Source organism: Saccostrea cucullata, unplaced genomic scaffold, assembly GCF_032062105.1.
Source record: "Saccostrea cucullata isolate Sc308-1 unplaced genomic scaffold, CSIRO_AGI_Scuc_v1 ctg411, whole genome shotgun sequence".
NCBI classification, from domain to species: Eukaryota; Metazoa; Mollusca; class Bivalvia; order Ostreida; family Ostreidae; genus Saccostrea; species Saccostrea cuccullata.
In genome coordinates, this window is record NW_026927468.1 from 58,461 (window position 1) to 83,676 (window position 25,216).

Consider the following 25,216-nt stretch of genomic DNA (forward strand, 5'->3'; position numbering starts at 1 on the left):
TAACTAGATATAAAGCTTATTATGAATATACACTGTACATCTGTACTTAGGAAGTACCTGACATTTTTAGCTCATCTGAGCCGAAGTCTCAGTTGCAAACTTGTGAGCTTTTCTGAACTGGGCCAATTTCAACCAAACTTGCCACAAAGTATCCTTCGGTGAAGGGAATTCAAGTTTGTGCAAAAGAAGGGCCATGCCCTCTTCTAAGGGAGATATTATGAATTAGTAAAAAATTAAAGGTATATTTTAAAAATCTTCTTCTCAAAAATCACTGGACTAAGAAAGATGAAATTCACCTGAAAGTATCCTCAGGTAGTGTAGATTCAAGTTTGTTCAAATCATGACCCCAGGGAGTATCAAAGTTTAACCTAGGAAAAGATAGGAAAAAAATCTTTAAAAATCTTCTTTTCAAGAAAGCAAAGCCATGATTGGTCTAGTAAAATGGAAGTATCCTCTGGTAGTGTAGATTCAAGTTTGTTCAAATTATGACCCCCGGGGATAGGGTGGGGCCACGATGGGAATCAAAGTTTAACATTGGAATATATTCGAAAAATCTTTTTAAGAAACACCTTCTCAAGAACAGCAAAGCCATGATTGGTCATATTTATATTAAAGCATCCTCGGGTACATGTAGCATAGATTCAAGTTTGTGCAAATCATGACCCCCAGGGATAGGGTGGGGCCACCATTGGGGATCAAAGTTTAACATAGGAAAACATAGGAAAATCTTTAAAAAAAATTCTTCTCAAGAAAAACAAAGCAAAGCATATTATATAGTCTTGTAGTGTAGATTATTTGATTGCTGGGGCATATAATTAGTTTTATATAGAAAAATTCTTTAAAATTGAGCAGCAAAGCTTTGATTGCTCATATAATTATTTATATAGGAGCATCCCCAGGAAGTGTAGATTCAAGTTAATTTGTTCAAATCATGACCAGCGGGGGTTAAGTGTGGCCACAATGGGTGATCAAGGTTTTATGTAGGAATACAAAGGACAAATTGTGAAAATTCTTCAGAACAACAAAGCATCATTGATCATCAATATAAAAGCATCGAAAATGGTATATAAAGGATTTATCAATACAGATTTTCATCTTTAAAACATCAAAGCCATTATGTATCATGTTTAAAGCACAAAGTATTAGTTTGATGACTTTTACTATTATATTCAAATAACTAAACTGATTTTTAGCTCTTCTGGTCGAGAGACCAGAAATTTTAATGTAGATTTGTGTCTGTTAGCTGTCTGTCTGTCTGTAGACAATTTTTTCAAAATGCTATTCCTCCTACAGTTTAAATCTGATTTCAATATAACTTGGCACACAAGTAGACTACACTAAGGTACATAATTCTGTCTATCGGTTTTTGATTTCGATGAACATTGTTGTCGTGGATAAAAATAGAAATTTCTGTGAAATTGTTATGCAAAGGTCTGATTTCAATATAAAAGGATATAATTTTTTGTATACAATAAAAATTGTGCTAAAAATAGAAATTGCTGTGAAATAAAAAGCAAAGCGATAATAATGTATCATGTTAATTTAAAAGCATCGGTTTTTGATTTTGATAAAATTGATTTACTCAAAATAGAAATTTCTGTGAAATTCTTTCAAAATGCTACGTCTCCTACAGTTTTGGTCCGATTTCAATATAACTTGGCACACAAGTAGACGACATTAAGATACACAATTCTGCATATCGGTTTTTGACTTTGATGAACATTATTGCCTTGGTTATTGAAAACAGAAATTTCTGTTAAATACTCTCAAAATGCTTCTCCAAATACAGTTTTAGTCTGATTATAATATAATGTGGCATGCAAGCAGACTACACTAAGAACATTAACAGACCTAATCAAGGATCATTATTTTATTTATTGCTGTTGTAAAGTTTCAATTCCCAACTGCTTAAGTACTTTTCTCTTCCTTTGGTATAAGTACAAACCAGTACAGCTTCAGTCTCGACAGAGACTTCTGGTTGTTTTACCTACCCAGTTGCTCAGGTAACTTTTCAAGTATATATAATGAAACATCCTTTCAAGTATATATATCGTTTCAAAACACTTTGCTGTCTATAGCACTAACCTTAAACAGTAAACTGACGTCGACTAAAATCTCAGTCACATTTCCAAAAACGATCAACGGCCGAAGGTTTTTGAAGCAAAAATGGGATTCTTCTGTTGACAGTCGGCAGTTCATACGTTGTCTTGCCCGATGTACAATTTTGTGTCCATCTATCTGTGGCCGATTTCTTCAATTGAAGTTATCCGTAGACCAACCTTCTATCATCATCCAACCATCGGCGGTCAGTTTATAAGTCGGTCGTACGTCGTTCGACAATAAAGGTATCCAAAATTTCGGCAGACGGTTAAAATCAAACTGTAGCTCAGAGCTCGGTGATCTGGCGACGATTGGCCGATTTGTGAAATAACCTATTAAGGATACATAACACAAACAAAATGTTGATGCATGGATTGATAAATATTTTTTGAACGGAAATAACTTAATTAATCCGTAAGATATAAAGTAATCTTAAGTATTCCTTGCTGCTTAGATATGCGCCATTTGTCGATTTTTTAGGCAATTTTATTGAAATTTTGCACACATTTTCAACATTGAGACACAATCTTACAAAATTCTGCCATTTTGCCTTGCAAAAATTACTCATGTCACTCACCTGAGTATAAATCTATGAAAAATATTGCTCATTTCTAAAGAAAAAAAATATTTTTTGTGTTATTTGTTAACCTTGAATTAATGTGACTCTCGATACTCTTGACGGCCGATCATGTTCTTTCAGCCGACAAGACCAGAAAAATTAGTCGCTCGACCATCGGCTTAAATGTGACCTAGGAAGTACATGTACACCTATTACGTCGTATTATTCTTGAGAATTTCTTGACTTTGTGTTTTTTTATGCGCCTGGATCGAAAGATCAATTTTTCTGTCTGTTTAGCTGTTTATTATTCAGCAAACTTTCATTCCATAACTTTTGTTAATTAAAGTGCATATTTGGTTTTGCATTTAAGCGTCTTTCAAATGACATCAAGGTCAATGACCTTGTGACCTTGACTGTGACCTATATGCTAAAAATAGTTTTTTTCTGAAAACTTTAATCTTCGCCATAACTTTTGAACCATAAAAGATAGAGACTTCACATTTGGTATGCATACACCACTGATTAAGTCCTTTTTAATGACACAATGGAAAATGACCTTGTGACCTTGACTGTGACCTATCAATAAATATAGCTTTATTGTCGGCAAACTTTAACCTTCGCCATCACTTTTGAAGGAGAAAGATAAAGACTTAATTTTTGGCATATATACTCCACTAGTTAAGCCCTTTCAGATGAACCAAGGTCAATGATCTTGTGACCTTGACTGTGTCCTATATGCTAAAAATAGCTTTTTTGAACTTTCACCATAACTTTTGAACCATGAGAGATAGAGACTTCATATTTGGTATGCATACCTCACTAATCAAGTTCTTTTAAATAACACCAAGATCAATGACCTTGTGACCTTGACTGTGACCTATATGCTTAAAATTTGTTTTTAAATTTGTTGCCGCCGGGCGCATAGTGTTACACAAACACATCTTGTTTTCATCAATTCTTAATAGACATTATTAATAATTTCGGTTAAGAGTGCGGTTTTGCATAACGTCACAACAAGCATGTATGATGACAGCTGCGCTCAAGGCTAATGGTACACCTAACCGCAAGCATTATGACTGATAGTTACTTGTTATCCCTGACTGGTTGCTTGTACAACGGACTATTTCCTTATCGCGCAGCATTCTACAAAAACACGACCAATGAAGATTTTTCTATGTCGCTTACAATTATACCGTTTTAAAATCTTAACTATAAATTTTATGATCAATTTCAACCTTAAGTCTCAACATACAGACATGGTTTTGTTTATATTTACCTATATATCTGCAGTTAAAAGTTTCGATAAGAAAATAAATAAATGTAATGTTGAAAAACGAATTCAACTGCAAATCTTCAAGTCGCTTCATTTAAATATTTACAATTTCAAGATAGAATTTTCAGCCGTACAAGAGTCCCAAACAGATTGCGAAGAATGTAAAAAAAATTTAATTATATACTTTAAATTGAAATCAAACCACTACTCGCAAAAAAATGCATGGATCTTCTTTCATGCAAAATAATTTTATGTCGCTAAAAATCGATTAACTTCCATAACCATTATTTTTTTAAATTTCACGAACAGAATGCAGATTTCAAAATTAAGAACTGAAACTTATCCGAAAGTCACCACGGAACCTTATATCTTTGATTCTAGTAGCGAGTAAGCTATTTTAGACGATTACATTTTTGAAATAACAAACAAAATGAATTACAGAAAAACTGTTATCTCTCTGAAAAATTTAACTTCCGTAACTGTAATTCATGAAAGTTTTTGCATTTATTTAAAGGTATTCAACTTTTTATCATTTTAGGAGCGAAATGCTTCATACTTTTGTTTAATGTCCTAACACACGCTTGATTTTAACTATCGCCGAGAGTTTTAACTTTTATTGCTGGGGAATCACATGTAACTTCCTTAACGTTAATATTCCGTAACTACATGTATATTTTTACCGAAATTTTAACGATGCCAGATTTGTTGACACTTCTTTTTTTTTTTCAAGTTCACTAATATGTCCTTTAGAGGATTATGATGTTAATTTTGTATTTTGAGACATATATTTTTTTCTCCATGTTTGATATCTCGACGAGAATGCTCGATGCTGATAAAACGACTATAAATAATACCCCGCGCCTCCAATGTGAATATAATGGCAGTGTCCATGTTTTGCTGTAGGAAACCCAGAATATGTGTCGGACCTAAAAGTAAAATAGAAGGTGAACAATGGTAATATGTAATAAAGATTCTGTTGAAAGTCTAATCCAGTTTCATTCAGTGGTATGAGAGGAGTTGCGGATAAGGGATGGCTACCCCAAAGCGTAACAGACGGACATACAGCTAGACGGACGGACATCACGATTACTATATACTGATATACTCTTCCACTTTTCAAGCAGGGGTATAATGAATTGACCAATCACACAGTGGATGCGTTTACACTGTACGCATCTGTCAAAAAAGATAGTGACGTAATGCGAAACGGTACAGGGGCGTAGCCAGGGAGGGTAATTTTGATATGGACGCCCGAGTAGGTAGGGGGTTTAGGGGCTTAGGTGGGTCAGGGGGCTAAGTCCCCGAAAGGCTTTCCGTAAGCTAGTGAATTTTCGAAGATTCAAACTTTTCGTATCTTAATTACAGAATTGAAAAAAAAAATTTATATCTCCACATACTACATCTTAATAATATGACATTTTCCACTCAGAAAAAATCATACTTGGGATTTAATAATGTCAAACAATATTTAATATGCATATATAGGATTGCGAAGATGTGACGCCGTTTTCTCTTCTTTCATGGAGATTTGTGTCAAGTGCATGTTATGACAAATGTTATTAATAAATCTGTAAATAAAAAAAAATATATATATACAAGTGTTCTCGTGTGAAAGGGAAACTGTTTAAAGGACCTTGAGATCTCAAGGCGCCCTAGGATAACGTAATTAATATACTAGCATATGTATATATTTATTAGAAGAATTACTGATTGAAAGAATATAAGAATTTTCCTTTGATTTTTCTTGTGTGCTTGGATCCAACATAGGCGTCGGAACGGGGGGAGGGGGAGGGGGTATCTCTCCACCCTAACTTTTTTTTTTATAAAGACAGGCATAATAAAGGCAATGAAAATTGAGACTTTATCCCCAGAACTTTTTTTGGTCAGTTTAGCCCCTCCCCATTCCAACTTTCACTTTCCTTCTGAAGTCTATGCAACTCAGAGAGGGGAAATTATTTTTGTCCCTAGGAATAGGTTACTTCCAATTCGATCATAAAAAGGTTAAGAAATAGAGAATTCTTCCATAAAATCTGGATCATCCAAGATCCCCAGTTTTGTAGAGTAAGCTTTTACCTCTCAATTTTTTTTTCGTCGGAAACTGATTCTTGAGTAGATCCGGGATTTTTCCTGAAAGATTAGATCTTGATTAATATTTCCCCGTAAAAAAAATGACTCTGAAGTATGATTTCCCACATGGAAATCCAACACCAGTTTCAATTTTCCAGGGGAGGGGGAGGGCTACTACCAGTATTCTATTTTATAGAGGTCGATTTTTCCCCGGGTCAACACCCCCCCCCCCCCATTAAAATATCATACCTGTACTTACATGTATACATATGTACAAGGGAGTGGGACACATTGTTACAAGTGGCTCTTTTTTAATTTTTTTTTTCACGGATGATCTTGCAGAAGACAATGAATCTTTACAAAAAATTATATAAAAAAAATCTTGTTGTGTATTAAACATTGAAAATTTTCAAAATGGCGACCAGTTCCATTCATTGAAACGTACGAAGTATGAAAATTGAAACAAAGTTTCAATGTATTTCTTCTTAGTTACTGTACAACCATTTTTTTCGAATCATTTAAGTCTGATTCTTTTTATCTGGCTGTGGGGCCAAAAAGCGGTACTCTAACACGTCGTATAATGAACAGGACTTGTATACAGCATAATGCGATTCTTATTTTACACTTATTAATGTCTAAGTTTATTAGATTCAAAATATAAAGGGCAATTCATATATGTATGGTAACAAGACAAAATTATCTTTAAAAATTTAATAAAAATAAAATATGCACGCTTGAAAAATGACACGAAAGCAATAAATAAATGTTACTCTAGATTAACAAAATGACTAATTCAATGTGATAATTTTTTAATGTTCATTTTCCTCGAAAACATTGATCAGGTTTCTTTTGGAAAAATTAATTTTAATGAGCGTGTAAAGTTCATGATTTCGTGGAATAAATTTTACACCATCGATTTTTGTTATTATTTAATGAATTCCGAATATGGTAAATTTGAATCTATCATAAAGAATTAAGAAGGCAATTGGAACGCATCTTTTGTCATACAATTGATTAATGTAGATCTAATCGGATTAAATTCTAAACACTAGCGAAAAATGTTTTTTTGAACTGTAAGGAATATGATATCGAATAAAACTGAACATGAATATCGATTTGATTAATAATATTATCCCCTTTTCAGCACATTTTACTTGCCATATTTTCAACAACAACAAAAAAAAACTGTTCAGAGACAATGGAATTCTGTATGACATTTTTCCTCTGCTTACTGCCAACTGCAAAAATTGACTGCTTACTGTCAGCTGCTTACTGCCAACTGCCACACATATTTGAATAATTTTTATTTTTATATTGATATTTCATTTTGAAATTTTCAAATAAATCATGGAAAAAAAAAAAAATATAATACCAACATCATCAAGGTAGCCAAGAGATTTTTTCTATAATGAGGGTCACCCTGGTAAATTGAGTTGAAAAAATGACCAATATATTTATCCTATTTAATATTTATTCAATATAAGAGATTGATAAAGTACATTTTTTATTTGTTTTCTATTCCTTTGAAAAGAAACATGCTAAATAAAAAAGACTAAATTTTCAAAGAAACTTTTAACCTTTAGAAACATTTATAAATATTTTAAAATTGCTTCACACAGTGTTGCTCTAAACTAAATTAACATTTTCAGTTTAGAGAGAAATATATATATATAAAAATTTGTTAATATAAAAAATTGCAAAAAAAGATTTTTAAAAAGTTTAATTTTTTATTCATATTTTATTATAATCCTAAATATTAAAGGTATTTCAATTCATATACTAGTATTTTGTAATACAATGTGTTATAATGTTTCAAAGGATCAAAAGTTAATCGAGTGCCAAACAAGGGGTAAAGGGTATGGGGGCAGTTAAAATTTGAACAGTCCATGGGTTAATGCACTTATGACAACTCCAGATATTTTTGAAGGCGGTGCTTAAAATCTCTGCCTTTAAGAAATGTCCTCGAAGTATATACAGTGTAATAAGACGTTTCTTAGTCCTAAGACTTCTTTGTAAATATGCCTGCTGATTCTTTTCTTTTCCTTACTTTTTCACAGTATTATATTATAAACCTTTAAAAATAAAACTAGAGGTACTGTGAGCAATGAGCTAACTAAATGATACCCCATATGAATATAATGGCAGTGTCCATGTTTTTCTACGGAAAAACCAAATTATGTGTCCGATCAAAAAGTAAAATAGGAGATGCACAATGGCAATACATGTATGTACGTAATAAAGACTCTGTGAAAGTCTCATCAAATTTCATTCAGTGGTATGAAATAAATCAAGCGTAACAAGGACAGACAGAACGGACGGACGGACATAACGATTACTAATATCTCTCCCGCTTTTCAGGAGGGGGGTATAAATACGCGTTAAAGACATACGCAAGGTACCTTACCTACTGATAATTTTTCAAGATATTCTAAATTTAAACTTATAATACCTTTACATGTTCCTAGACAAAAAATCAGCATGCGTTACCACAGATTTTTTTCATCAAAAATTGTTTTAGAAGAGGTGTACAAATCCATATATAGACATTAAAACTTTAAAAGTATTGCACACAGGTCCTTCATATAATATCTGGAATTGGATAAAGTTTTTTTTTAATCCCAGGGTTGAGTGACCCTCTTGGAAAAAATGTATAACTGCGTCTTCTGATTTTTTTCCAATTAAATATTTGGTTTTTTTGTTTTTATACAAATTAAATAACTGAGTTCACAAAAAAATATCAATATAAAGAGATAAAATATATTGAGGAGAGAGAGTGGGGAGAGTGGGAAGGGAGGGAGAGAGAGAAAGACTGGGGTAGAGAGATAGGGGAGAAAGGGGAGGGAGAGAGGCTGAGGAGAGTGGGAAAAGAGGGAGAGAGAGAAGTGGAGGGAGAGAGAGTGGAGAGAGAAGAGAATGACAGTGGAGGGATTCCATGGGGAGAGAGAGGGGGAAAGGAGAGAGAGTGGGGAGAGAGAGAAGAGAGATGAAAGGAGAGAGAGAGAGAGAGTGGGGAGAGGGAGACAGAGAGTGGAAGGAGAGAGAGTGTGGAGAGGGAGATAGAGAGTGGGGTGTAGAGAGAGGTTGGAAATGTTCAAAAGAAGGAGAGAGAGAGAGAGAGAGGGAGAGAGACAGAGATGGAAGGAGAGAGATGAGAAAGAATTATGTATTCTTGCGAAGAAAGGAGGGAGAGAGAGAGTGGAGAGAGAGGTGAAAGGGAGGAAAGAAAGTGGATTGAGAGACGGAGTGAGAGTGGGGAGAGAGAGCAGACAGAGGGGGAAAAGGGGAGGGAGGGAGAGAGAGGGGAAAAGGAGAGAGAGTTTGAAGGGAGAGGCAGAGAGTGGAAGGAGAGAGAGGGTGGAGAGGGAGATAGAGAGCGGGGTGTAGAGAGAGGGTGGAAGGGAGCGAGGAGAGGCGGTTAGGGGGAGAGACAGTTGGGGAAGAAAGCACCAAAGTGTTTAGTTGAATACATGTAATGTTTTTATTTATTTACAAAATTTAACCAAAAATCGAGTTTATTTAATATTTTGTGATCGTTGCTTTCAATGACATAAATTCTTAAACATTTTCCCAGGTTATCGAATTAATCTTGATAAAGATATAATAGTGCATCTGCTACTTTGTAATAAATTGCATTGATGCCAAGGTTTACCGGAGACGCAGGCTATGAGTAGTATGATGAGAACCCAGGCTGGTATTTTTTTTTCAAAAAAGGAAGAGGGAGGGATCCTTAACAAATCTGACCAGAATGATAGAAAAAAGTACCCAAAGGAATAACCACTTTCAAAAGTACTGTCATTTCTGGCATATTTTTAAATTAAATCTTCAACATGACGTTGCAGATTTTATTTTAAAATTATAATATCTAAGTAATTATGAAAAATATATGTGTCAACATTCAAGCTCAAAGTCCATAAAACATAGAAAAATTTCAAACAAACACGGATACATCAGAGGTGGGACCAGGTACCATAAAATTGGAAATCGCAGTGTGCTCCTTGTCATGATCGGTAAATAACGGATATATTCGTCATGAATTCCGTGTGTAAATAATGGACTAAAGATTGGTATGAAAAACGTTAGTCACAGGCAGTAAGTGTTTTCTAACATTACCTTTACGTATAGAAAATTTTTGAAAATTTTGCCCCCCCACTTTTTCATAGTATATACAAAGCAAGAAAAATAGGAAAAAATTGGAAGTGAAATAAAGGGCGCTTGAAAAATGTTGGCCCTACCCCCCCCCCCCCCCCCCCCCCCCCCCCCCCAGGATTTTCGAGTTTGGGTAAGTTTCAATTTTTCCTTTTTTTTTTTTTTTTTTTTTTTTTTGCTTGTCAACTTTTTTTAGGTAAAGAAAAAAAAACCTCACAACCACTTTCAAATACGATCAATCATCAGCATTTCAAAGATTAATTGTATTATTATTTTGCTGACAAGGTGCTTTTTTAATGAATTTAATAATGAATTTTAATAATTTGGCAAATCACCAATGAAAAGGTAAGTAAATTTACATGATGTAATTTTATAGTTTAATCCTACAATGAAAAATATAATTATATTTTTATTGAGTTAACAAGAGAGGCTAACTTCGCGTATTTATAAGCAATGATTTGCAGCTCATATGCATGGGTATTGGCTTTAAAATGCAAATATGAAAATATATTCCCTATGACCTTTCACCCTAAAAAAAACACACACAACGGTGTAGGTGTAACGCCGAAAAGTGCATATTACACAAGAAACTGTTCAGTCAGGACAATATTTCATATGACTTTCATTAGCTGCAGATCTGTAGCGTTATGGTTTTATACACTTGTCTTTGACCATAACGTACGATCCCGTAATGCAAAAAAAAAAAATATGACAATATTTTTTGCGGATCAAATTTCTACGACAAATTTGGTTGTTTTCTCTAATTCTTGAGGCATTCTGTTATGTATATATTCATCCAACTTTGAAAGTGTTCTACATGCAATTAACTCGCTTGAAGTGAATTTTCAGCAATCTAACAAATAATTTTAATTAAGCGAGTCACTTGTCAGTAACAATATAAAGGGTTTGTAACGCTGTATTTGATTGGATAAAAAATTAGTTCATATCAATATAAAATGGGTTGCCAAAAGTCAAAAAAATGACTTTCATCAAATAATGTACAGCGTTATGGTCAAGGTAAAAATTTAAAATATCAAAATTTTAAAACCTGTCCGGAAATTTGAAAAAGTGAAATAGGAGTTTGGCACGATTTTGGCAATATGTACGTAATTAAAGTTAAGAGCAGATGATTAATACATTCAAAGGTGTAAAAATAAATTGATCCATTCAGTGATATTAGTGTTTGAATTATGCCAAGTTTTGACTTTTTGCTGTCAGTTTGGTTTCGTTATCGTACTTGAAAGAGTCGACATACTATCATAACAAAATTTGAAGTAAAAATAAGATTCTAAAACATTTTATGGATTTGCACTATTCGGCTTAGAGAGATAGCAGATACGAGCGCTGAGGATAAAATAAATCTACTTACTGGTATATAAAAAGATGGATTTGGTTAAAGAAATTAAAGATGCAGGGGGTAGCTTAACTTTAAATGCGTTAATCCCAGAGATAAATCATTTGTCGGACAAAGATAACGAACGCGAAGCTCTAAGGATAAAACATGAAACATTAAAACTGCACTGACGTCATCTAAATTTTTTCCTATTAAATTTTTGGTGGTGCATTTATACAGGTAAAATTATTTTGTAGACTTGCGCGCGTTTTGTTAACATTATTTAAATTTTCAAATGTAATTATTAAATATATATTATATATTATAATAATAATTTTTGAAAAATTATTTATTGAAATTATAAACTGAAATATATTGCCCTCACTTTTTTTTTGTTCTTGTCACATTAATAAAGTTTGCGAACATATATTTTTCCACAAATTTAAAAGGAATTTAATAAGAAAGTTATTGAAATTGAGCCATCCCGGTACCTCCACAAGCCAAGCGAGTTTACGCAATTTCAAGTCCTTTTCATATATCAACAAAAAGAAAATCATTCTTCTTTTGTTCGAAAAGTGGTGGAGAAATGGGACCTTTTTATAAAAAAGGACTAGCTGTTAATAACCACAGTTAAATTTAAACCCACAATTTGCTTAAAAAGTTCTCTCTCTCTCTCTAGAAGTACGTACACAAATACGCAAGCAGTTAACAACGCCTCATTAGGATTATGCGTAACAATCACATATCCTTTGGTGAGTTTTGTGTTACTTTCATGGAAGCCTTGCAATGCGACAGTGGCTAGCTGTTGATCTTAGAAAAACTGAAATACTTTTACGATGCAACAAATGAAAGGACGCGTGTGTGCAATTTTTTTCACACAAAACAACATTCTATATCAAAAGTAAGTTTGATATGTACTCTAACAAATACTAAAAGCTTGTTTAAAATAAATTTTGAAAAAAGATATTGGACATTTTTGTAATCATTTTTGTACCCATTTTTTCATAAATTCATTCGTTGTTTCTTCATTGATTATACCCCTGCTTGACAAAAAATTTGCATAATTTGATGTCCGTCCGTCTGTCAAAACCCCGTGATACGCTTTAGGGTACCCATTTCTTATCCACAACTTTTTACCACTGAATGAAATTTAATGAGGCTTCACAGAATTTTAATGAAACTTTCACAGAATCTTTGTTAAAAATTAACTGTTTTTATTTTTTGATATGGCACATAAGGTACCTTAGCATACCATGGATACTGTCTTTCTTTCTAATATTGAAGGGTATATCGATTTTGGTAATTTGAATTTTAATAAAATTTAATGATACTATAAGGATTCTTTAAAAATTGCCATTGTACATGTGATTAACTTTTTGATCTGACACTTATTTTAAGAACCTAGGAGGCGTGAGGTACATGTATCATTAAGATTTTTGTAAGTTTTCTTTAAAATACAAATAAAATTTAAGCAATTAATTTAACTTTTCAATTCCAGTAATGTGTAGTATATTTGTTAATTTGAAATTTAGAAATTTTAATCAATTCGTAACTTGTAAAAAAGACACCTATGTTAACTTGCGAAAAATTTTTTGAAGAACTTTTATTAAACAATATTTAATTCAACAACTGAGAAATTGACAAAAAAAAATTTTGAAATAACGTATATTGATAGCACCGCCAATCCCCAACTGGTCAAATAACTGTAAAATACAAATACCAAATCAGTTTGAATTTTTGAAATTTAAAAATTTTAGGCTAATTAATACATTAATTAACAAGAGAGAGAGAGAGAGAGAGAAAGAGAGAGAGAGAGAGAGAGAGAGAGAGAAAAGAGGTAATCAATCGTACAAGTTAGCTAATACATGTTCCGACTCTTTGGTGAAAGAAGTTATAAAAAGAATGTTACTTTCATTTTCGCCCAAAGCAAGTGGGCTGGTCTCTGTCATTTTTAGTTGTTTATTTTTCTCTACAGTTAATATTAACCAACATTACTTATTATCATTACAGTGATTGATTGCAAGTTACAAAATTATCATATTTTTTTGAAATCTTTATTAAAATACAGATATCGTGATGTTTTGAAAACATGGAAGAGTAGATAACACTTGAAAAGGAGGAAACTCGGACTGTAAACAAGGTAGAAGAAATTTATAATTATCATGAGTATATATTTTTGACTGCATGTGTTCTGTCGAAAATTATATTGATTTTTCATAAGGTTTCGTTGTTGTTTTATCATATGATTTGATTATGAAACTTTGCACAGGCATGGACAGTGATTGTTATAACTTGTGCGAAAAACTTGTGCCCAAGAGCTACATTCAGCAAGGCAGGAATGCAAAGACTGTCCATCAAAGCAAAATCAAACATCTCCTAGAACAGGTAAAATTTTATATTAATATTTTTCTCACAGTATGGCCTCTGTTAGAAGAAATTTGTATATAGTAATCTTTAAACAAATCTGTTTATATCCTTGTTTAAATGCCTCTTTCATCTCAGAGGATTCTAATATCAGCTATAAAATTGCTGTAAATGAAAATCAATCATATCTGTGAAATCCAAATAGAGTCATAGTAGAATGATCTTTCAAGTAATTTGAGTAAACATGCATAAAATAGAGCAATGGAAAAAGCTATTGTTTCTATTTAAACATCTTCGCTAGCCAAGGGTTTCTGATACTCTACTCTCCTCATAAACCCTTGCCATACGGTGTTCATAGAAGTTTTTAATTTTTCAATGATTTTATATGACCAAAGCAGTTGTTTTTTGTAAAAAATATGCTCGGGAAAAAAACATCTTTAATCTCTTGAACTTTTTATGTATATAAAACAACTATCCGTTAGATAACATGCGATTCTATGAATAGAAATGGTGTCATCCAATATCTTTCTGTAATTGTGATTAAGAATCTATATTGAAGTTTCTGATTTGTACTATAAATAATGAATAAACACAACTCAATTGCTTCTTAAATATTCTTGAAAAAAAACTTTGATTTAATTTTTTTAAACATGCGTCTTTATTTCTGTCAATGACACAATAATTATTTGCATGTGTGAACTAGAAACATGAGAAAATCCTGTCTTTTGACTTCAACCTATGCCAAGGGGTTATGAGAAGAGTAGCGAATCAGAAACCCTTGGCTAGCGAAGATGCTATTTAAAATAATTATTTGCATGTACGTGTGAACTAGAGAATTGGTCAAGAACATGAAGAAGTAGCACAAAAGTCTAAGATAATATGATTTCCTGTTTACCACTAAATCAATCTTTCATACGAATTTCTACAGTAATTTGTCATTTACATGTAGCATGAATTTGAAAGTTTTGTAATGGGGATTGTGTACAATACATTGACCCGATAGCTCAAACAGTGTTAGTCCATGTATATGATGACCGGGAAATCCCATGTTCAAGTCTCAGTCTGGTCAACATTTTCCCCCGCCTTTTATAGCTATATTTCCACATTTTCCAGAAATACTCCATCAGATGTTTCAAAAAGAAACCAAGAATAAGTATCAAAAAATACTAATCTTTTGATAAGTAATGTATTTTTTTATAGTACATATCAGTCCCTATAAATACAGCTGTCCTTTCAATTTGTATTCTCATTTACATCCAGTTACTTAAAATCATTTTACATGTTATGTGTATTTGATATCAAGCACAATTTAACCCAGATTAATGTTTTTGCTGCACATAATTTGTGTGCAAACAACACAGGCAGCTTACATCTGACCTATAGATAAATATATGTACATGTTATCTATTTCTTTAAAAGAAACTAAATGTTTTTCATTAACATTACCCAAATATGAATGATCTAACTAATACCATGATTAATATTTTGTAGAGAAGAATTCCTGAGGAGGGTTGGGATGATCATACCATTGAGTTGTTCCTCAGTGAGTTGGCCATAATGGACAGTAACAACTTCCCGGACAACTGTGGTGTGGGGGAGAGAGAAGCAAGAATTTTTTCTTCTCTTGTCAGCAGACGACATTTCAGGTCAGAAGAAAGTGCATTTATTCATCATGGTTGATAAGGCTATGGATTTTATTTTTTGTGTGAGAAATACAGTTTTTCTCTTAGAATTCTTTCTTTATGTCTACTTCGTTCATCATGTTTTCTGCTCTGATACTGAATCACATGCTTTTTCACTAAGATGGACAAAATCATATATGTATTTTAAAAATTAAAAAAAAAAATACAACATAGAGAGAAATCTTGAAATACTTCAGTCTTTGATATTCCAATGAAAAAACAATTAGTGGACGATCAGCTATATTTAAGGTTAGTTAAAGAAAAGCTAAATTATATAAACAGGCACAAAAATTTTTTGTCACAGTACTGCTAGGTGAATTTTCTCGAACAAGACTGATGAATATAATAATTCTGAACAAAATCTTCCATGTTTTTTAAGAATATTTGTTTTCAATGAACTCATGGTTGAATGTTCCTATTGAATTGTCTTTTAAGGCAAAATATCCAGGGAAAAAGATTGGTACTTCCTTAATTAATGTCATTAAAAAGCTGAAATATATTTTACAAGAAATACCCTGATAGATATTTTGAAACATTTTAGACTTGGTCATGGAATAGGCAGATCAGGAGAGATAACTGCTGTTCAACCCAAGGCAGCTGGCTCCAGCGTGTTAATGACTCTGACAAACAGTCTGGCCCTTCATGCTATCAAACTCTCAGGTAATATACTGGTACATGCAGTGTATTTATTGAAGTTAAGATTATTATATTCAACACATCATAATACATGTAATGATTTGAATTCAAACAGAAATGTATCAAAATCAATTCATCAACGTGAATACATTGTACATGTATAGAAATGTGATTTAAAAACTTTGCCCTTTTTATGCAGTAATATTATCTTTTAATGAATCATAAATAAAATATGAGTGAATATTTTGTTTTTGTTGTTTAAAAAAAAACGAAAAACAGCAGGCTTTTATGGCAATGCATGCATAATTTACTTTTGATTTACCTTTCATCACACTTTTTTATCTATTTTTACATAAACATGTATTCTGTGAATCAATTATTCTTCATTGCTTTTAACTATCTTGTAAAAGAAGTTAAATGTACGTGTTCTTTTGTTTTATTTTGTTTAAATTTCAAGAGAAATCTTGGACCATTCAATCAATAAATCATACAAATTATTATATTTTGTTCTAATTCAGGAATTCAAGCTAGCAGTTGTTTTGTTGTTCCGATGGCAACTGGAATGAGTATAGCACTGAGCCTTTTAGCACTAAAACAAAAGAGACCAAATGCCAAATACGTTTTATGGCCCCGTATTGACCAAAAATCTTGTATCAAATCAATTGTTACTTCAGGTTTGTGTCAGATTTTTTTCCCAGTTTAATAGCTGTTTAGTGTTACTTTCAACTTTCATCTCAATGAGACTTACTTGCATGAACATGTTCTGTGGGGAAGTTGTTCTGGATTGTAAATCTTATCATTTTAATCTGCTTATTAACATACAAAGCGAAAAGAGTACAACCATCTAGAAGCATGTATTTGTAGTATGTTGGCTCTCATCTAATAGGCAAGAGTTTTTGGTCTTGACCCCTATAGGTTTCTGAGATGAAGTAAAACATTTGTCTAATAAACAGCTAACAAAAGAAACAATGTTACTGTTTATTAGGTTTTGAGCTGGTTGTAATTGAAAATGTGCGAGAGGGAGATGAACTTAAAACAAACTTAGAGGAAATCCAGAAGAAAGTTCAAGAGCTGGGACCTATGAATATACTGTGTATTCTGACTACAACCAGCTGTTTTGCACCTAGAATTCCAGACAAGTTGGTTATACTTTCATTATGTTAACAACGAGAAGAAGTATTTGATGTGTTTGTGAATAGCTCTTGAGAATTTTAGGAAATTTACTGATGTAAATTGAAAGATTGTTTAAATACATGTATTATAAAACTTTTTTAGATTACGGAGACACTTAAACCTCTCTATTATTACAAATATGTGACTACTGGATAAAAAGTGATCAGATTAGACAATATGCCTTATTAGACAATATTTTGAACAATTGAATTATCTAAAAGGGACTACAATTTACATTGTATTAGACAAGAATTTGGAATACACATTCACTGTGAACATCTAGATTAGAGAAGTTTTACTGTATATATGCTGATATTTTAGATTAACATGCTTTTCTTATTGTTAAGTTTATATTTTTTAATATCAGGTTAGAGGAAGTAGGGGAGATATGTAAGACACAAGACATTCCACATGTAGTGAACAATGCTTACGGTCTGCAGTGTTCCAAGTGTACCCACCTCATACAACAAGCAAGTATCTATACAGTTAAAAAATATACTATATCTTTAAAAGAAAGTGAGTAACTTTTTACAGTTACTGTATTATTTGCTCTGCTGTGTATTTTCTAGTCCTTTTGTATGTTACTCACTTTAATGACAGTCAATAACAATTGCTAGATGTAAGTTTGAACAGATTTAAAAAAAAATAAATGTACATGTAACATCAAAGCTGAACAAGTATCTCTTAAAAGACATTCTTAACTAATATATGAAACTGTAATCAAAAGGATACCTATACAAAGATGTATTTCCAACACAACAGTTTAACACATGATGATGATGAGTTAATTGTATTGTACTTGTTTAACACTTCAGGCATCCAGATCCAGAGTAGACATATTTGTCCAGAGCACAGATAAGAATTTTATGGTACCTGTGGGAGGGTCAATCATAGCAGGATTTGATGATCAACTCATACGATATATCAGCAAGTCTTACCCAGGTATAGTAGCCCTACATCCCTAGCACAAGGCATATAAAAAAATCATAAATATTGGGGTCACCTTTTATCCAGGTATATATTAAGCACTTTATCCCAGTACAAGGAACACTTTATCCCTAGTACAAGGAACACTTTATCCCTAGTGCAAGGCTTGTAACAAATAAATATTGGGGTCTACTTTTACCCAGGTATCGTCCCTATCACAAGGCAATGTACTAATCATAAATATTGAAGTCCACTCTTCGTTTCCTGAAAGTCAGTGTCATCTTTGAAATCAGACAGTATTACTCAGGTATATTATCACTTAAGGGGGCCGACTATAGTTTTATTGTGTGAAAACTACAGTAGCAAAACTCTTCATTTTTATACCATATATAACTTACATTAACTTCAGTGTACATGCAAAGTTTGGGGAAAATCTACCATCCAGGTATTTTTAAAGGGACCGTCTCAAAGTACAGGTACATTTACTATAGGATTATATAGGAAAATGCCAATTTTTAGCACTTTAAAGCGAATTATACAAATATTACAATAGACATTTTGTTCAAACTATAATATTTTATGAGTAATACTATATGAGACAATATATGTAAGAAACACAAAATTCTACCGTCTTGTTAAGAGAGGGGGCATCTCAAAATGCAACAAAATTAGCAAATTTTACTATTTTTATAGAGTTCTACAAAATACTACGTAAACAATGGATTCACAAGAAAACATAATAAAGGTATTAGAGATATTCTCAAATTTTTATGTTTTAAATTTCAAGAGCGTATGTTTATTACTTTTTCTGTAATAATATTTTTATTACTCCTTTCTTTAAGAGCTTCAGATTACCATAATGTCAAAAACACACTGAAGCAACGTTAATCTACTTATCAATTGCAAACTCGGTTAAAAAATCAGTTATATAAAATTGTAATTACATTTTTATACCAATAATTTCTTAATTTTGTTTAATTTTCATAATTAAGTGAAAAACTGTTTAAATAAATACGCTTCATTTTACTAATCGCGAAATATTACGCAATGGTATATTATCACTTAAATCCCAGCACTAAATATATAGAACAGATCATGAAATTTGAGTCCATTTTTCACTTTCTCATAGTTACATGCTTTAAAAGTAAATGAGAGAAACTGACAACTGGAGATTTATTCAAATACAAGGGATACATTTATGAATTAAATCAAATGTAAAGGATACATGTACATGTATGAAACAAAGGGAACATTTCTCATTAGGTAATGACCTGTAATTTCTAAGGGTATTATTCTATTTATAGGTAGGGCCTCCTCTTCCCCCTCCACAGACCTCCTGATCACCCTCCTCAGTATGGGGGTCCAGGGATACAAGGACCTCCTGAAAGAGAGGAAAACAAACTACAAGACTCTACAGACCAGGCTCAGTGAATGTGCTCAGAAGCACGGAGAGCGTTTACTTGCAACATCTCACAATGGGATTTCTATGGGTGAGCAAATTGCTCTTCTAATTACCTCAGTATTAGGTGCTGCTAAAAACATTTTTAATCTGTCAATGTTATTTTTTCTTTTTTATACAGTGTATTTGTTTTTCAGAACTTATGTTATTTAAATGTTGATGATATTTATCAAATAGAGAATGCCAAGGGGAGTATAATTAGAGACTTAAATAACTCAAAAAATATTTAAACTCGAGTTTTTATTAATAAGTTATTTATACAAGGAGATAGCTTCTTTTTGATTTACTAACATAATACATAAAAATTCTGTGTATGTGTGTATGTAACTTAACAAATTTGAATAATTAAAAATTAAAATATCTGCTATTGGAACTGTTCAATATACTGTTTTTCTGCTTTGCATATATATTTAAGTGTTACTTTACATGCATGTATACCCTTATTTAAAGGATATAAGTATTGGGTTTTAATTTAACGACTCTTTATCAGCAAAATCAGGAACACATGGTTATCTCCCTTTGAGATTAATGTATTTTACCACATGTATTTGACCAAAATGACCTTCGTTTTCAGGTATGAGCTTATCAACATTCCAGTGCAATGAAGAGAGTGTCACAGACTTGGGCTCAAAACTCTTCACAAGACTCGTGTCGGGAACAAGGTAACATGTTACTCTCTATGTTATGCAATCAGAAGGTCACATAGGGATTATGTACTTTAAAATTTGTAGGAAGTCTAAAAGTTTTGAAAAGTTTTGAATAATTACCAGGGTAGTACATTTTGGGTGGGCTGGAAGAGGAAAATAAAACTTTTTTGTAGCTGTAATTTTATCTGATTTCGGATTGTAAAAGTGTTTATATATGATCTTCTTTGATAGACATACATGTATACAAGCCTAGGGTGTTTGTAATTTTGGATGAAATAGGCACACATTCTAAATGAATGGGAGTTGAATCATTTTGTCAATGCTAGTAAATGATCTCTCTGAAGAGCTAGCTAATTTAATATCAATGGACTAATTACTCTTACTAATGTTAAATTTTGCCAAAAACATAGACATACATGTAAGAGCACATTGATGCTTTCAGACCTACATTCATTCTTGTTGGAAAGATTTTGTGGACAGCTGAGTTTTCTTTAAACCATTTATTTTCTTTTCTAAAGATTTGGTTTCGTCATACTTGAAATACATGAATATTTTGATATTAAGTACCAGTACATGATTTTCAAGGAAAAGTTCTTAGTACCTAATTTCAAAATTAACATTATCTGCCACCATTTACTCTATGACATGATCTCTGATTATATTCAAATTTGGTTACAAGAATAAGTAGTTTGCTTAATAAAAGCATGCTCAGCTATAACAAAGTGTTTAGAAATCCCATTAGAAGACTCTCTATGCTCATAATACAAATACTAAGAATATTAAGTGTGATGCAGAAGTTGAGGTCATAATGCAAAGACTTACTCTAGATGATTCATTTCTTCTCTTAGTACCAGTAAAAGGACTTTATGTGGTAATGACCAATATTTGCCTCCAAAATCAAACTTTGATGGAGAAATATATAATTATGTTTTATAATGGGGATTTCTGCAGAATTCAAAGCACGGAATATTGTCATAATCCATGGCATCATATGTTTGATGTGATGTCGGGAAAATGACGTAAGTTTAAAATTTCCATGATTTTTATTAAGATGGTGTATATTATATCAATATTTTTAGCAAAAATCACTGAGTGCAGGTCTGCTCAAGCTCAATATTTTGATATAATGTGTAGAGTGATAATATAAATGAAATGTGTAAATATTGTTCCCGAGCAAACCTGAGCTGTATAAAAATTGAGCAAATTTTGAAAATTTTTTCCTCTTTTTAAAATATAATAGAATAGTTTGTGACGTCATCTGGTCATAAAAACAAAAATTGTCAATAACCTACTTTAATTGAAACTATAATATTTTTTGTTAATTTAGATTTCTCATACAATATATACAATTTAGCACATTTCAAGAAATTTTCAAAATATGACTTTTCTGGGGGCAAAAATATGCAATATACCACTTATAGTTCTTTAAAAAGATTGTAACAAGATTTTCCTTCAGCCTTAGATAAAAGTTCATGAAAACATATCACACTTTGGTAACTTTTACAATCACTTTTATCATTAGGGTGATTCCTGCAGACGGGAAAAAGAGTGAGATTTGTGGGCAGACTTTCACAAGTTTTGGAGCCCACTGTGATGACTATGGGTCGCCATATTTGACAGCTGCGGCAGCCATTGGCATGACCTCTCGTGACGTGGACTTGTTTATTACAAGACTAGATAAAGTTCTGTCCAAATGTGCCAAAGCTAAACAGTCTAGTCATGTAGAGTCTTGAGCTATGATTTACAAATGGATGAAAAACATTAGAGCATTCCTTTTCATTTTAACGAATAATCGGTGGTTTTAATTTCAAAGAGAAGCAGGTTGTGTTATGATTAAATTGCTCTTTACAACAGAAGTATCCTTTTACTTTTTGTTTTTATCTTACTTAACTTAGTACTTGAGCTGAAAACTTAAGTGAGCTTTTCTGATTGAAAGGTGACTAATGTCCATCTGTCCTGTGTTGTCTGTAAGCACTTCATATTCTCAACTTTTTTGGAATTCTAGGCCACTTTGAAAATTTGAACCAAACCTGCCATAAAGTATTTAATTTAAGAAATTTCATTCAAGAACATTCTATGTGTATTGCATAAGGGATATCAAACCTCGTACTGACATGAGCTGTACTTGTTCTAGAGTAGGATTTCCCCCATAGCCAGCTTTCCCCCCAGAAATCGTACTCTAGAGTAGGATTTCTCCCCCGAGGGGAAATCTTAGAAGGATTTCCCCCTCGAGGGGAAATCTCACACCAGAGCCAAATTTCCCCCTCTTTCTATCTCAGAGTAGGATTTCCTCCCTCATTATAGAGTCTATTTAAACCACAGCTGCAATATTTTTGTGAAAAAAAGATAAACGACTAACTGAATTTTAAAAGGTAAATGAGTGATTTTATCGACTTATATTGTAAGAATTTTCTAAACGTATATTTCAAATCATGGAATCTCAACCAAAATATATAGCTTTCAAATGAAATGTAAATACTCCCAGAATATGATGAAACAAAAAAAAATATGGATGTCTGGATTTGTATATATATTTGGACCTATTTTGGTTGTAAAAGATTACAATAATAAACTGTCAAAATATTTCAAATTTCCACCTTTCTGTAACCATCTTATTAATCTACCAATATCTTCAGTCGTTTAGAAAAAAACATTGCGGAAAACTGTTGAAAAGGTCGTAATGTCTTTAAAAATTTAAATGAAGTGAAATGCAACCTTGAATTTTAACTCTTCAAGATATACTCCTTTACCAAAATCTGCTCAATGTCTTCGAGCATTTAGAAAAAAAGTGCGGAAAACAATTTGGGACACACAGACAGACAGAAGGACAGCTAGACGGATGGACAGACCCAGAGGAAACTTAAAGTCTTCTCCAGTTACATCAATTTATTTGATTAAAAAAAATAGTTTGACGGTAGCTAAGAAAAATCGGATTAAAATTTTCATGTTCATTTTTCGTATACATATGTTTAATATATCTAGTCACTATTTTGAAGAAGGAACACTTGTAGCAATGTGCCAAGCATTCCTCCTCAAAAATAAGTACAGCAATTATATTTCATTTGGGGGGGTTGGCTCTGGGGGTAATTGCACTCTATAACTACTGCACAGAGTAGGATTTCTTCCCGGAAAATTGACTCTGGCGTGGGATTTCCGTAGGAGAAATGCCCAGTTTTCCTGGGGAGAAATCCTAATCTAGAGCCAGTTTTCCGGGGGGGGGGGTGATTTTAGGGGAGAAAGCATACTCTACAAGACCGGTAATTCTTTCAATAATTATTTAACTGGAACTTTTAAGATCTTTATCTGAAATTCAACAATAAAGACTTGGATACCGAAAAAGCAATTCAAAATATAAAATAAAAATAAAGATTCTTTACAAAAAGGCAAAGGGGGAGAAACTGACAGACAGACTGAGATGAAACTCATATCTTCATTTAAAGTGGACTTGTATTCATTTATCTGTTAAAATCTAACAGTTAAAAATAACTTGCTGATGCTAAATACAATCCATCGTTACATGGGCGTAACAATGAAACATAATCAGATTATAGATGTTTGAAGATAAAAATAAACGGAATTTATAAAAGGACAAGAAAATAGATAACATTGGGAGAATGAAAAATCAAGGGGTTAACATTTTACAATGTGATTGTGTTTATTAATCAAAAGAGAGACAGAAAGCAAGTCGCACAGCCAAAAATGTATACGAGCATGATAAAATTGGTAATTGCTCAAAAGACATCTAATGAGTCAAGATTTTTGATGTCCAGTCAGCCTATTATCACACCGATAGTTTTATCTAAACAAAAAGGTTTTCCTGGTGATTTTTAAGACTAGAATTTAGCGGTTTCAACAGTTCAGAAAAAGCACGTAACATGCGTAAGCAATTTCTATGGAAAGGTATTACATGAATTGCTATTTCTAAATTGGCTTTTCCAACTTCAGTCATGACTTTTACATCTTTGTTAATGCTTCATGAGTTTGTAGTTAAAATCATGTTGCCGTTGTACAATTAAAAAGGAGAAGAAATGAATTGTTTCGAATTATTATAAAAAATTTTAATTTTTGATTTTAATCGTGTTTTATATGAAGAACCGATAAATTTAGTACACTTCTTTTTAGCAAGAAAAATAGTGTTAATTTATCAATGTGTATATCTATCAATTTTATCAATTTGATTTTAAAAATCAAACACCTAATGCACTATGTTTGTTTAAAATCATTCTAAAATATATGTATGTCCTAGTTCGATTTCTTTAAAAGGTATAGTTGAAATGCTCTTGATTACAGAGTTGTATACATCATCCTCTATAAAATTATTTGAGATGGATGAAGAAAAATAGGCTTTTAAAGTTGAAAGTTATCTGAAAAGTAATATGAAAGACCAAGGGCAAAAAAATTTACACAGTTTACTGGCAATAATAAAGTTGATATTAAATAAACGAAAAAAGGCTAAGGGAAATTTAGAATTCTCATTTTTTAAGTAGGGAAAACCATCTTGAAGATAAGGCCTACATGTGTAGATAAGTGTGTGAATAACCAATTTTAAAGTTGAAAAAAATAAAATAAATTTTTAAAACCGACATTTAATTTGAAAAACAAAACTTTAAAGTTTGAGAGCCAGACGTATAATTACACATGTATAATAACTAAATTTTAAAAAGTTTTAAAAAAGTCAAATTTAAGTTTGAAAAGCGAAGATTAAAGTTAGAAAATTCTACTTAAAAGTTGAAAAAGCAGAGATTGAAGTTGGAATTACCAACTTTGGAGTTGAAATAACACTGTAGTACGTGAAACAACTTTATTTTTGATAAAGCCAACTTTTTTTTGAGTTAATAAGAGGCCAACTT

The 25,216-nt window shown here is 32.1% G+C and overlaps 1 protein-coding gene across 1 annotated transcript; it reads left to right on the forward strand.

The window, feature by feature from the left end:
* Positions 1 to 13,504: 13,504 nt before the first annotated feature.
* LOC134274573 (O-phosphoseryl-tRNA(Sec) selenium transferase-like) lies at positions 13,505 to 22,222 on the forward strand. Its single transcript, XM_062756848.1, has 11 exons — positions 13,505 to 13,618; positions 13,748 to 13,863; positions 15,334 to 15,488; positions 16,066 to 16,184; positions 16,679 to 16,834; positions 17,146 to 17,299; positions 17,701 to 17,803; positions 18,149 to 18,275; positions 19,565 to 19,750; positions 20,294 to 20,381; positions 21,889 to 22,222. Exons 2-11 carry the CDS (start codon positions 13,750 to 13,752, stop codon positions 22,097 to 22,099), a joined length of 1,413 nt encoding a protein of 470 aa, XP_062612832.1. The 5' UTR covers positions 13,505 to 13,618; positions 13,748 to 13,749; the 3' UTR covers positions 22,100 to 22,222.
* Positions 22,223 to 25,216: the final 2,994 nt, after the last annotated feature.

What these genes read in the sequence shown, in the direction of transcription:
- LOC134274573 (XM_062756848.1), top strand. Translation starts at nt 13,750, where the DNA reads ATGGACAGTGATTGTTATAACTTGTGCGAAAAACTTGTGCCCAAGAGC. An exon ending in CAAATCAATTGTTACTTCAG is followed by an intron (nt 16,835 to 17,145) that starts GTTTGTGTCAGA and finishes ACTGTTTATTAG; the next exon opens with GTTTTGAGCTGGTTGTAATT. An exon ending in TCACAATGGGATTTCTATGG is followed by an intron (nt 19,751 to 20,293) that starts GTGAGCAAATTG and finishes CTTCGTTTTCAG; the next exon opens with GTATGAGCTTATCAACATTC.